At 47.9% G+C, this 13,468-nt stretch overlaps 2 protein-coding genes across 26 annotated transcripts in view; one reads left to right on the top strand and one right to left on the bottom strand.

Moving 5' to 3' along the window:
- Window positions 1-767: 767 nt before the first annotated feature.
- NME3 (NME/NM23 nucleoside diphosphate kinase 3) lies at window positions 768-3,135 on the top strand. The gene is made up of 5 exons (XM_051969465.1): window positions 768-1,404; window positions 1,526-1,656; window positions 1,838-1,939; window positions 2,074-2,186; window positions 2,342-3,135. The coding sequence occupies exons 1-5, from the start codon at window positions 1,359-1,361 to the stop codon at window positions 2,457-2,459; spliced, it is 510 nt and encodes a 169-aa protein (XP_051825425.1). The 5' UTR covers window positions 768-1,358; the 3' UTR covers window positions 2,460-3,135.
- Window positions 3,136-3,233: 98 nt separating this feature from the next.
- Window positions 3,234-13,468, bottom strand: part of MAPK8IP3 (mitogen-activated protein kinase 8 interacting protein 3) — a 95,423-nt gene continuing 85,188 nt past the window's right edge. For all 25 annotated transcript variants that reach the window (XM_051969429.1, XM_051969427.1, XM_051969431.1 and 22 more), the window contains 14 exons: window positions 12,274-12,432; window positions 11,574-11,739; window positions 10,760-10,942; window positions 10,261-10,450; window positions 9,767-9,886; window positions 9,528-9,608; window positions 9,215-9,282; window positions 8,754-8,902; window positions 8,215-8,386; window positions 8,009-8,122; window positions 7,670-7,708; window positions 7,158-7,337; window positions 6,871-7,014; window positions 3,234-5,287 (listed from right to left, as the gene is read on the bottom strand). In XM_051969429.1, the coding sequence (XP_051825389.1) occupies window positions 5,166-5,287; window positions 6,871-7,014; window positions 7,158-7,337; window positions 7,670-7,708; window positions 8,009-8,122; window positions 8,215-8,386; window positions 8,754-8,902; window positions 9,215-9,282; window positions 9,528-9,608; window positions 9,767-9,886; window positions 10,261-10,450; window positions 10,760-10,942; window positions 11,574-11,739; window positions 12,274-12,432 (1,887 nt within the window). In that variant the 3' untranslated portion in view covers window positions 3,234-5,165. The remainder of the gene's footprint in view (window positions 5,288-6,870; window positions 7,015-7,157; window positions 7,338-7,669; window positions 7,709-8,008; window positions 8,123-8,214; window positions 8,387-8,753; window positions 8,903-9,214; window positions 9,283-9,527; window positions 9,609-9,766; window positions 9,887-10,260; window positions 10,451-10,759; window positions 10,943-11,573; window positions 11,740-12,273; window positions 12,433-13,468) is intronic.

The raw sequence follows: 13,468 nt of genomic DNA, 5'->3' as shown, positions 1-13,468 counted from the left end.
AAGGAGGATGAGGATGAGAAACTGGGATGAGAGAACAGAGTCTTAAATAGAACTTTGGTAACATTTACAGTCGGGGTATATGACGAAAATGATAAGCCAGCAAAAGAGATGAGCAGCTAAGTGGATAGAGTGCAGGTGTGGCCTGGCTGAAACCCTGATTTCCTCCGGGTCAACCACCTTTTATCCCATCTATCTGTAACTGTCCCCTAGTCAGAAAGACATCTTCAGAGTTCAAATCTGGACACTTCAGACACTTCCTAGCCGTGTAGTCCTGGGCAGGTCAATTGACCTTGTTTGCCTTGTTTCCTCATCTGTAACATGCGCTAAGAAAGTCCTGTTGGGAATATACGAATAGATTAAGTATTCCGGAGGAGAGGATGAACAGTGCCATGGGACCGTGGGCAGCCCCGTATACTTTATCACCGGGCACGAGGGTTAGAAAAGGAGGGCAGCTGAGGGGCTGAAGAGCAGGTATTAAATATGTTTATAAAGGGAACTAACGAATTCTTGGATTTAGAGCTGTTTGTTAGGAACCAGAGAAGTAATTTTGTTCAAATCCGTTAGTTTGAAAAAGGTGGAAAACACCTAGATAGGAGAAGTGTGCTTTGCTCACAATCACGTAGTACTCGAGCACAGCTGACGTCTGCACCTTAGTCCTCGGAAGAGTCTGGTGGTCACCAGTCATTGTCACTAAAGAGAACAAGTTAAGAAAGAAAGTGATTGGTCAGTCAGCAAGCATTTAACTGCCTACTGTGCCCCAGACGTGCAGGGGTGGGTGGGGGACGGTGAGGGACAGCGTCCGATTTCTGAGACCAGACGAAAGCTAGGGGACAGTCTGGGGTAGACGGGATAAAAAGCGGATGACTCGTGGGGAAGGCGGGATTTCAATTCGGACCAAATGCTCCGCTCCCACTTTGTCGCACCACAGGCCACCTCCGGCCGCGCTCGGTTTGTGAGCGTTTCTTGGGTGGAGGCGGCTCAAATAAACAAAGACTGACCAAGGCACCTGAGGCTGGACAGAAAGCCAGGCCCGTTTATGTGGGTATGGCTCAGGGGGAGGGCAGAAGATCTGGTTTCTCCCCCACCCCCGCCTCCCCGAGATTCCCCATGCCGAGTCCCTAAAGAGCCGGACCAGGAACGCGTCCTTGAATACTAGAAGCTCTGCTCAGCCGCTCTCTTGGCTGATTCCACCCTGACCGTGGTCCCACAGGAGCTCGCGAGCGCCTAGTGCAGTGGGGCGCGGCCTTTTTGAGGGGCCCTCCCCTCTCCCGGGCGTGCTCGCGCCTGCGCTTGCGCTCGCGTCCGCCGCCGCCTCTGCCTCTGCAGCCTCTGCAGCCTCTGCATCCGCTGCCGCCATCATGATCTGCCTAGTGCTGACCATCTTCGCCAACATCTTCCCCTCAGGCAAGTGGAGGCGGGGAGGGACGAAAGGGCTGCGGCGAGATCGAGGCTGTAGTTGAAGCGGCCCCGGGGGTCCCTGATGCCAATTCTTCCCGCTTCTCTCCCTGTTCCCTCCTTTCCGCAGCCTGGACCGGTCTGAATGAACGGACCTTCCTGGCCATCAAGCCTGACGGATTCCAGCGACGCCTAGTGGGAGAGATCATTGAGCGCTTCGAGAAGAAGGGCTTCAAGCTGGTGGGGCTGAAGCTGGTGCAGGTGAGCCGGGCCGGGCTTCCCCGCAAGTCCCCGCGCAGTTAGGCGGGGCGTGCCTCTGCCCCTCCTCCTCACGGCCAGACCAGGGAGGTCCTGGGATCTGACAGGGTGGGGGGAGAGGGAGGGAGGAGCCGGCCCCAGGGCAAGCTGATCGGCCCGGGGCTGAGCCCGCCTTTGTCTGCAGGCCTCGGAGGACCTCCTGAGGGAGCACTACTCGGCTTTGCGGGACCGGCCCTTCTACAGCCGCTTGGTCAAGTACATGAGCTCGGGCCCCGTGGTTGCCATGGTGAGGATGGCCGCACCTGGGTAGGGCCGAACACGTGGCGTCGGCGCCGGCGGCCGCTGTCATATAGGCGGTTTTGCTTGGTGGCCCCTAGGGACGGCTGTAACTCAACTCCCCCTCTGGCTTCTTTCTGGAAGGTGTGGCAGGGGCTGGACGTAGTGCGCTCTTCTCGAGCCCTCATCGGAGCAACCAATCCTGCGGAGTCCTCGCCGGGCACCATCCGAGGAGATTTCTGTATCGAAGTGGGCAAGTAAGAAAACCCCCGTGTTGTTGCTGCGTGTCGCGGATCCTCTGTGGTCTCCCCCATCCCTAAATAGGGGGCACGTAGCTTGCTAAGGCCCATCAGACAGTTTAGCGCTCTTGCATGACCTCTTTTGCACTCCCGTTTCTCATTTGTCTCGGCAGAAACGTTATTCATGGCAGTGACTCAGTGGAGAGCGCCCGCCGGGAGATTGCCCTTTGGTTCCACGCAGATGAGCTGCTCTGCTGGGAAGACAGTGTAGATCGATGGTTGTACGAGTAGTTTGGCCCAGCTAAAGTATCCTCCGGGTATGACTGAGAAAGGGATTTTGCTTTATGCACCAAAAACTTCCTCCGGGTCTAAGATCAGACCCATCCCTTGGCTTAAACTCTTGGTTTGCAAACAGGCCTGAGGGAGTAAAATGTTCTGTAGGAAAATTTTCCCCAGGCTGGTCCCTGGATTGCTCTGCCTCTCAAAAATCACCCAAGGGTAGGGTGTGAGGGGTTGGCGGGGATATTTATCTGTGAGCTGAACTCAAGACGATTTGAGGTACTGAGGCCAGTGAAAGTGTAGCCCAATTTGACTTGGCAGATTTTTTTGAGCAGAAAACGTCAGTGCACCTTGCTCTGGGCATTTAGTGGTGAGGAAACCTAGATTTGCTGTCAAGTCCTTCCCCCACCCCACAAATGCCTTTGGAGACCAGCACCATTCCCTGAATCTGGCTAGAGATATTGGAAATCAAACTGAATTGGTGAGGCTGAGAAAGCTCAGTGATAACAGTCATCCTGGGTAATTGGGATGGACAGTCATCCAGTTCTGGTGACAGGTTAGGACCTGAAATGATTGAGTTGTAGCCCCCTTTTCTCCCTTCCCTTGGAAGTATGTGTATTAGCACAAACTAAATGCAACAGCTTTTACAAAAAAAAAAAACGTGTTTTTTTTCTCCTTATTTTGGGGTTGGGTATTGTGGAGATCAGCTGAAATAAGATAAAAGGCTGTGAGGGGGTATGCCAAAGTAACCTGTCAGGCAGTTGTGGTTAAAGAAGGTTTCAGAGATGATTTAACACATTTATTACATACAGAACAGGTACATGGTTCAGTTGCAGGGCCAAAGCCTGGGGAGATTATTTCTACTGCCCTCTCTTTACAAGGACACCAGTCTCAGTGCTAACTGTGCAGCGTTCAGGCCTTCAAAGACACTTAAATCCTTTTGTAACATAGAATGAACTTTACATACATCACAGTGGAAAGATGGCAGGGAGAAGTGGAGAAGCCAGTCAGCTTTCAAAATCTTTTGCCACACAACTGAGGGGGAGGGGATGGGCTCTAGACCTGGGGTTGCCCTCAACAGTGTGCTTCTCTTAAGAGGACAGTGGAGCCAGATGGGGGATGCTTAGGCTGCCCTGTGTAGCTTTAGGAAGGATAAGATAGGCAGCTGGGAGTCTCATAAAAACTTAATCCTTTTATCCACAGGGCCTAAATAGCAACTCCGATCTGGGGAGGGAAAGGGAGGGGAGGTGGGAAGACATAGGTAAGGCCTATACAACTCTGATCATCCCCCAGGGCTGGTGGCCACTGAAGCACAATCTGTGGAACAACTAATTAATTCAGCAGGCCATAGGGCTGTGGGCCAATGCCATCAATGTCTTTCTGAAGAACCCATTGGGAACCAAACCTTATCCCAGCTGAGCTGCTTCCTTGGAACCATCTTCTTTTCCCTCACCATCAGGGGCCTGGCCCAAGATGGCTCCTTTCCCTTTCTCCCAGGAGCAGGCTTCTGCTCCAGGACAGCAAACTTCCCAGGCCAACCCTAGGCACTTAATAATGTGGCCAGGGAGCTTGGGCTCTATAGGCATTCCTGCTCTTGGAGGACATCTTGACACAGCACCTGGGCACACTATGCTTTTATTGCCTTCAGAGATTCAAGGCAAGAGGCTGACCCCTGAGAGAGACAGTCCAGGACTGGTGGCTACTTTACACCTTCTGAAACCCTAGGAGAACTGAGGAACCTGAAGGAAGCAGGGTGGCAGGTACAGTTTAAGCACCGAGCCTGGGCTAGAGTGCGGTAAAGCCGAAGTGTGGCCAGTTAGGGCAGGAGGGAGGAGGGGCTTGTACAACTTGTGGCCGCACAGTGCAGGTCACCTCATGCTCAGTGGCCTGTGGGAGGGGATAAGAGACCTGGGCTTACACTGTTAGGTTTCCAATTGAACATGTATAGTGATGGCTCAGGTGGGTCTGGCCAAACACTCTAAGGCCAGAACCCAAAGCACATCACCTCTATGTGAAGGAAGATGTCTCTTAAGCCTTAGGATTAGCAGGTCAGTGTGACCCCCCAATGCCCCTTAAGGCAGTATTGACCCTCTCCTAGGCTATTTCTCTTAGCAAGGGCCAGAATTCTAGGCCCCTAACATGCACAGAAATTCTAAATGGAATAGGGGTGGAGCAGAGCTCTCTCCTTTATGACTCTTGGCATCAAGGGAAACAGAGGAGGAGAGGAAAGCTTAAAATAGGGGAATTCATTGGTGTTAACAACCTTCCCCACAGCCTGCAAGTGTGGCTTGGTGAGCCGAAGTCCAGACACACATGTACTCCAGTAAATCCCCTGGGTCTTCTGCTATTCAGCCTAGAACCCAGCACCCCATTTATGCAAGACAATCCACCACAGGCTTCCATCTCCTTCTCTGGCTCAGCTTGGCCTCTGGGATCCTACTGCCCCCATCCAATCATCTACACTTCCCCATCTTGCTCTGGCTTTCTCCACTCCCCCTTTCTTTCTGCCAAGTCTGCCACATCCTTCCCACCAGCTTGAGAAGCCTCCAGTCCTATGGTGAAAGCTGCAAATTGAGAGGTTAGAAAAAGGGCAGGCAGGTGCTTCGGCCACCTGGAGGGGCTGGCTGCATCCCTGGCAGTGGGAGGAGGGCAGGAGTTCTCTATATACACCTTGGCGTTCAGGCAGGAGGGATGGGGTGGCCGGCAGGTGGCAGGGTCTCACTCAGGAATGTAGGAGACCTGCCATACAATGATGTGGCTCCTCTCAGCCTTGGACAACATGGGTTTCACCTGATTCACCTCCCCTGCATTCTCTTCTGATTCATCATCTTCTCCATCACCTGCAGAAAGAGCAGGAAAGTCCATAAAGAAGAGCACTTGGTGGGAGGAAATTAAGTAATAGCAAGGCAAGTTAAAGAACATAATTAAAGAGTCAACAGGGACATATTTAACATGTACAGGACTGCTTGCCATCTGGGGGAGGGAGAGTAGGGAGGGAGGGGAAAAGTCGGGACAGAAGTGAGTGCAAGGGATAATGTTGTAAAAAATTACCCAGGCATGGATTCTGTCAATAAAAAGTTATAATTATTGGAAAAAAAAACCCATACAAATAAAGCCAGATCTAAATAATTGGGAAAAAAAATCAATTACTCATGGATAGTCTGAGCCAATACAACAAAAATGACAATTCTGCCTAATTTATTTATTCAGTGCAATCAGAATTACCAAAAATTATTTGATAGATATAAAATAATAATTACAAAATTTATCTGAAAAGACAAAATTTAAAGAATGTCAAGAGAATTAATGAAAAGAAAATATAATGCTGGATATCTGGATTTTTTCCTTTCTTTTTTTAAAAATCAAATTAGCCACTAGTTTATCTATTTTAAAAAATAAAACTATTCCTAGATTAATGTATTATCTCTCTTTTTTTTAAACTTTTAATCTCATTAATCTCACCTTTGATTTTCAAAATTTCCCATTTTATATTTAATTGGGGATATTTAATTTGTGCTTTTTACTAGTTTTTTTAGTTGCACATGTAATTCATTTATCTGTTTCTTTTTCTATTTTATTAGCAGAAGAATTTGGAGAAATATGTTTTCTCATTATTATTGATATTTGTTTTCCTTAAATTTTATATTGTCTTATTTTTTCATTTTGTTTAAAGAAATTATTTATTTGATTTCTTCATTGATCCACTTATTCTTTAGCATTAAATTATTTGGTTTCTCATTTTAATGTCTTTCCACTGTCATTTGTTGAATGTAATTTTAATTGCATTGTGATCTGAAAATACACCTTAATATTTCTGCCTTTCTACATTTGATTTTGAGGGATTTATTCCTTAAATTGTGAATCTTTGTGTAACTGTCATAGATTACTGAATAAAGCTATATTCCTTTCTGTCCCTCCCCCCCCCCCCCAAAAAAAAAAAAGTCAACAGGGATAGAAAAGCTGTGTGTGTGTGTGTGTGTGTGTGTGTGTGTGTGTGTGTGTGTGTAAGTGGGATGAGGGGGTGGTGATGTGTGTATGTATGTGTATGTATATGTCTATATATGTACACAAATATATCTTTTCTTAACTATAGACTCCTTTTTTTTGGGGGGGGGGAGTGGAAGGGATGAAAGTGGAAAGAAAAAAAAGGTACACAGCAGAAAACAAAACAATTTACAAAGAAGTAAAAAGATACTCATGAAAACAGATTCTAATATATATACACTTTCTTGAGCTGGTAATTTGTTAATGTATTTTTAAAAAAATAAAAAATAACCCCCCCCCCCCCAATGTATTAAGAAAAGCCATTGGGCTGATTCTGCCCCAAAGGAAGGGGTCCCAGCTGGGGCAAAAGCAGAGGATGAAAACAGCTTAAGGAGAGTACCCCATCCTCCCTTTCCCCCCAACAGAGTGAGCTACTCACCGATCCGGAAGTCAATGTAGCCTTCACCACCACTTAACACAAGCACGTTCTTCAACTTTTGGCCCTCTGGGTCCGAGGCTGTAGGGCCAGGATTCTCTGAAGGGCTGTCCAGCACACTGCCATTGAGGGTCGCTAGAACATTCCCTGTGAGAGCAGAGTTGGCTTTAGGGGAACACTCAGAGTTCTGCAGATGTAGTAGTGATTCAGCTAAGAAGGCTCTTGGGACAGACCAGGGAGAGAAACCTAGATTGGGGTCATGTACACGTATGAGAGGTGTGTGGTCTCACCTGGCACAGAGACAAAAAACTTGACAGCATCCCGGTGACCATGGAAGCAGAGTTGGGCCTGTGCCATGGAGCAATATGGGATGAAGCTGCTGGCTGACCGGTCACTGCTATCATCCCCATACACGTGGATGATGCCACCCGGTCGGGGTCCCTCCCCTGATGTGGGGGACGTCTTGTTGGCTGAAGAAAGAGACAGAAGATTGGATAAGTCATTATCTTCTAGGGACACAAGACCCCGGGGTTTATGTAGAGGTTCAGTGTGACCCAGACACCCGGAGTGGCTAGTGCGGCAGCTAGCACAGATTGTCCATGGCATGTTCCACCCACACTTCAGGCCTGTGTCCCAGGCTGGACCATTCCCAGAACCAGATGAGTGAAAAAGAAAAGGATATTTGGGCTGGGAAATGCTCTACCAGGCACAACTACTCCATTCACTGACGAAAGCTGCTCTTCACCCTGCTTTCTGAACAGAAGCCTTTGACTATTGGCACCTTCTCTGGGGCTGAACTTACCACGGAGCCCAAGGAGCTGGCCACGATGCAGAACAACCGCTGCATAAAAAGAAGAGAGAAGTGTGATGGGAAGCAAAAAAAATCAAACCCCCCCAGACATAAACTACAGGTTGCCAGCCACCCTGGGGGAAAGAGAAACCAGGAGTAGTGTGGACAGGGTTCCTGGGGACTTGAAGACCCTTCCCCCTGGAGCATCACAGAGACCTTAGGTTTAGCACAGGACAGTAGGGGAGGTCCCGGGGCCACCAGACAGTTGTAGCTACCAATATGGTATCAACTCTCTGCAGAGAAAGGCCCTGCCCCCTGGAGTCAGTGGGCCTCAGGCCCAGGCCCACTTACTTTCAGTCAGTGGGATGGAGATGACAACCCCATTGCCGGTGCCCACCCAGAGACGGTTGCCTGCAATAAGAAGAGCTGTGATGCGCACGAAGGAGAAGCCTAACTTGCCAGTGCCTGGGGGTCAGAGAGAAAGGCATAATCAGTGAAGTGAGGGACTCATTTTGAAAATACAGCACCCCTCCTTCGCTCCAGCCCCAGCTTCTCACCCAGCATCTTGCTGACATAAGGTTCAATGTCAACATCCTGCAGGTGCTGATGGGTATGGGCATGGTAGAGCCGCAAGGTAGAATCCAGGCGGATGGACACCCACACCCCATCACCGATCCATGCCAGCTGTCGCACCTGACTCTCCCGTCGTGGATGGGCATCGAATGACTTCTGCAGGACCAAGACAGCCAATGAGTAGAGAAAAAAAGAAGTGGGTCTTCTGGGAAATGTGCTGAAGCTGTCGTGGCTAAGCTTATACACTTTATTGCAGGCAAGGCTGAGGGCAGGGATCCACTAGGAAATAAGCCTGACTGACACTTCTTCCTCCTCCCTCGGTTTCTACTTGATATGGAGGTCTTTTTGAGAAATCCACTTTGAGCTGTGGTCAGACTAATCTTTAGTAGTATGAATTGAGGGAACTAAGGAGCTCTTATAAATTCACTTTTCTAACTCTTCTCAAGATCAGCTAGAGAGAGTTCCTACTGGGCTTTCTGACAGCCTAGGCCAAACCCCACAGATGCCAGGACTGGCTGCTCACCTCTATCTGCATGGTTTTTGGCTGGATGACATGGACCTTGTTCTTATAGCCACACCAGACCCGGTCATAGACGACGGCCATGCAGCGGATCGAGTGGTGAGGGTGACCCAGGTCCATGAGATGGTAGTTGCTAAGGTCCCACTGGCCATCTGGAGAGAAATCCCAGAACTCAGAGACCCTTAAGGACAAAATGCCCAGCAACCACTCTCATTACATACAGTTTGAGAGGATGGGCTGGACCAGCTCATAACACATAGCACAAAGTTTCCATCACCCTCCCCAAACCACCATGCTTACAACAGGTTATGACTGAAGGTGGGAAAGAGATTCCAGGGCAAATATTTGGTGACTTCCCCAGGGTCTTGAACCATCACCTCCAATAGAGGCAGGGCCAGAGGGTCAGGGCCCCTTTGGCCCTTTTAGTCCAGGACCAATAACCTCATTCCCATCCCTGGCCTCACCTTCCCCACGGTGAAAGATGGCCAGCGTCCCATCTGCTAATGCTACCAGCACCCGGCCTTTTACATGTCTGCAAAAGAAATCTTAATCAAGACCAGGACTTGGCCAAACTCAGGCAGTCCCAATTCTGACCTGACACAGGGATGTGGAGTGAAGTCCTGCTTCTCCCTGCTTTCCACTGCTCCTTAAGGAGGGTCTGGCCTGGCTCAGGACAGAGTGAATAGGGACTTTGGATACCTGGGCTTCAATGAAGATGTCCCCCCACCCCCACCCCCTCGCCAACCTGCTGCCTCTGCCTCTTTGGAATATACTTACACCAAGCTCAGAACAGAGTCTTTCAACTTGATGGAATGCAGACACTTCTTCCAGTTGGCCACAGCCGAGTGCACATAGAGCCTGGGAGGGGGAAAAGGTGGCCAGGAGAGGGCCTGAGTAAACGAGGTCAGGCTCAAGCTCCTCAAGTTGTCTCCAGCTTCAATCTACCTCAGTGGCAGTTTTTTCTCCAGGTATGTCGCTGACTTTGTTCCACCCCATACCCCACCAAGAGGACATACCAACCGTTCTGTGCTCCCAGCCACATGGTGGGAGCGGCACTGGTGCCTGCGGCAGTAGAGTCCCCTGTGGCTTCCTGTTCTTGCTGCGTGGTGCTAGGGTCCACCTTTGGGCCATTCTCACTGAAAAGACAATGGAGTTGGTAGAGTAGATGTTTTATTTTTGAACTGTTAGGAAAAGGGACCAGGTCCTTGAAGCTGGGCTAGGTTAGTGTATCAGGTAGAGCCTCATCATGATATGCTGATCCCTCACTAATGCTATGTTACAGAGCCCTCTTAAGTCCTCGTTCTCTTCAAGTATTAGATATGTCATTCCCTAGGAGATAAGACTAATTCCACCAGGACAGAACCCACAGTCAACACATCTCCCTAGCCAGGATCCGTTCAGTGTGTAATTTCCCTGGACTTGTTAAGAGTCACACACTCTTAGCAGAGAAGGGAATCTAGCTTTCCTCTGGGGCTGCTACCATGCTTTAGCAAACCAGTAGGAGCCCCACCTGTCTGGCTGGCTACTGACGGTCGGAGTTGGGGCTGGATCAGTGAAGACGTGCTCAGTGAGGGGTCCAGGCCGAACAGAGGCCACCTCAACTTCACTGGGTCCTGGTTCTGGCACCTCAGTGGCTTCTGTTGCTTCCTCTGTGGACTGAGACTGATTGATTTTCCCATTGTTGACAGTGGCTACCTCACCTGAAGAAAACAATCAGAAATGCTAGGGAAGATAGAGGAACAGTCATTAGAAATGGAACACTTTCTGAGAAAAGGAGACAAATAAGGAATAAGGGTCAGAGTGCCTCAGGGGAAAAGGAAGGAAGAACCATGACAAGATCAAAGTCTTAGTCTGTGAAGCCTGGAGGATTCCAGTTGATCTTGAGCTACAAGAAAAGCTGAAGAGAACCCAGCTGCTTTGGCTGGTCTCCATAGCTAGGAACCCGAAAGTTCTATAATGAAAAGCCAACAGTTTGAGCATACACAATAAATCCAGACCCTGTGACTCACCTTGCCCTTTGTCCAGCACAGGAGTATCTCCACGAGAGGAACAGTTGCTCCGTGGCACATTACATCGTGTGGCACAACCCACCAATGTGATCCCAGCTAGGACCCCATCAGCCCCTGAATCCTCGGGATTCAGATCACCCTCCAGGAAGATCTCTCCAGGAGGATAGTCAGTGTCACTGGCCGCTACAAGAGGGGGAAATTGCCAATAGCAACTTAGCCTTTTGTCAGATTCCTGGGGCAAATCTCATATCCTATCATATATACTCTAAAGTTATATCCCTACTTCCCACCTTCAGGCCCCATCCCAAACAACTCCCTATTGCCCTTGCTCAGGTAGATCCCCCCTAGTAGGGATTCAGTTTCCTAAGTTAATAATCAGACAAATGCTTTGAATCATATTCCATGGTCCAAGACTGAAAAGCCTGTGTTCTTTCAGAAGGTTAAGTTGAACCCTGGCCTTTGCCACCTTTCTCCCTCCAGACATGTAAGATGTAACCACCTAAATTGTTTCCATTAAGCTCCCAAGAAAGTTATGAGACATAAGTTTCTCAATAGGAGGGAGAAGTGATGGGAGGCCTAAGTCTATATAAGGGACTGACTTTGCTTTTGGACTGTAACCCAAGGTCTTACTAAGACTGGTTTCTTGTTCTCAAGAACAGAGGATAAAGGTGACAAGCCATTTGAAGAAGAGAAGAAAAGTGCTGTTTGGCTGAGCTTTGAGTTAGGGGTTAGTGGGTGGGAGATGAGAGTAAATCTGCAAATATGAGGGACTGATTCTCACCCAGACTTTTATCCCAGGAACTTCTGTACCTACCAGGAATGCTAGAAATGCAGAGAACATGGGCATTGCAAACAGTAAACTGGTCTACCACTGTGCCTGGCTGGTTGGCATCAATGATTACCACTTTACTTGTGGTCAGGGTACTGGTGAGAATCCAGACTCGACTTGAGGTGGCATCCATTTCATGTAGCTCCTTCCCCTGCAGAGCACATACAGGAGTTATTCATAGCTCCAGATGCCACTCCAGGCAAAATAGGAAGCACCAGCAGCAAGATAGAGTCATTAGATAAAAACCAGACAAGAATAACTCCACAAAGATACCCAGAGCTGTCTACGAGCTTCACACATCAATGCTTTCTAAGGAAAAAAGAACAAAGCCCTTGGTCTCATCTTGTTATCTAGAAAGAGAAGTTACATGCAGCCATCATAGGATCCATCCGAACCACAAATCTGCCTACAGAGACTCTGGCTCAGTCTTTCTATTGCCACCTACTCCATCCCTTTATACATTTGCCTTCCCTCCAAAAAGCAGGATGAAAGAATCAGCTTTGATGGCTAGAAATCTGGAGGCCCCCCAGATAAAGAATTTAAAGTCCTCCCAAAGTAGACTTTTAGCTCTCTGGCACTCAGCTAAGAAATCAGAGGTCAGCTGACTACCTGACTAATGGGAGGCATGTAAACTAACTGGTTAATGTACAGAAGTAGGAAGGAAGGCAAGCTCTGTTGTCCTGACCTTTTTCTTTTCTGGAGATGTGTGATTACTCTTGTTCTCTCCTTCTACCTCACGGTCACAGGTCAGAGGGTCACGGCCCAAAGATGGCTTGGTTCCATTCCCAGAGTCTTCTTCACTTGGCTTCCAACCACTCAGATTGACCCCAGCTGCACACCACAGCTGGAAGAAAAATAAATAGAAAAGGAGAAGATAAATAAACATGGCAATCCAAACCTTGATCCAGTAAGAGGAATTAGGTTCCAAGGCATCCCACTCCCACCTGAGGAAAGCCCCTAGTCATTAGAGAGCTCTTCCTGACATCAAGTCTCAATATGCCTTTGTGTTACAGACATTTCTTCTAACAAATCTGACCCCTCTTCCATGTGAGGATCCTTCAGATACTTAAAAGAAGGATATCATTCTCCCACTTTGAGTCTTTTCTTCAAGCTAATCTCTCCACATTCTTGAACTCAAAAGTTCTTCAACAGTTTAACTGACATTTGCTGAATGCTTCCAGCTTATTGAGATTCTTCCTAAAATTCATCACTCAAAACTGAACACATCAAATAGTTTCTGTTCATCAACCATTTCTTTAATTATGTTCTAGAATTCTGGGCTGGTGGTTGTTATTCTTGTTTTTTGTTCTCAAAGAAGGCTATGAAGTCATACCATGACATGGAAGTAAATTAGATCAAAATGAGGAAGGGCTGCACAAGGACACCTGCCTTACTTTCTCCTCGGGAACCATTTGGGTCCAGTAGCAAGATATAGATTAGGATAACTAGATGGCTCTGGATGCAATGGGAGAGCTTGGCCTTTTGAAGCTAAGGGCTTTAATATGGCTTAAATATGACCAAAGAAAAGCATCCCTTTAGTGATTAAAGGTAAAAATTCAGAAAGAAATGAGGTAAGGAATGACCTTTTTTACTTAGTTAAAAAAATTCAAACTGGATGGGGAAGACCCTCAGTATTTGGTATTTATCAGGGCATAAAATGAGAGCAAGTCAGGATTGTCCAGGGATCTTTTATTGGGCAAGTTAATTCTTTGAGGAGAAAAGCATACAAATATAGACCAAAAACAGAGAAGTAAAGAGAGAAAAGAATACCTAGGAAGAAGGAAGAATGAGAATGTCAAAAGCTACAAAGACAAGAAAGATCAAACTGTTATATATATATATATATATATATATAAAACAATATTGTTATATTTCATATT

Source organism: Antechinus flavipes, chromosome 1 (genome assembly GCF_016432865.1).
Source record: "Antechinus flavipes isolate AdamAnt ecotype Samford, QLD, Australia chromosome 1, AdamAnt_v2, whole genome shotgun sequence".
NCBI lineage: Eukaryota > Metazoa > Chordata > Mammalia > Dasyuromorphia > Dasyuridae > Antechinus > Antechinus flavipes.
Note: the sequence above shows the minus strand (reverse complement) of the source record. Positions and strands in the feature narration are given on the sequence as shown.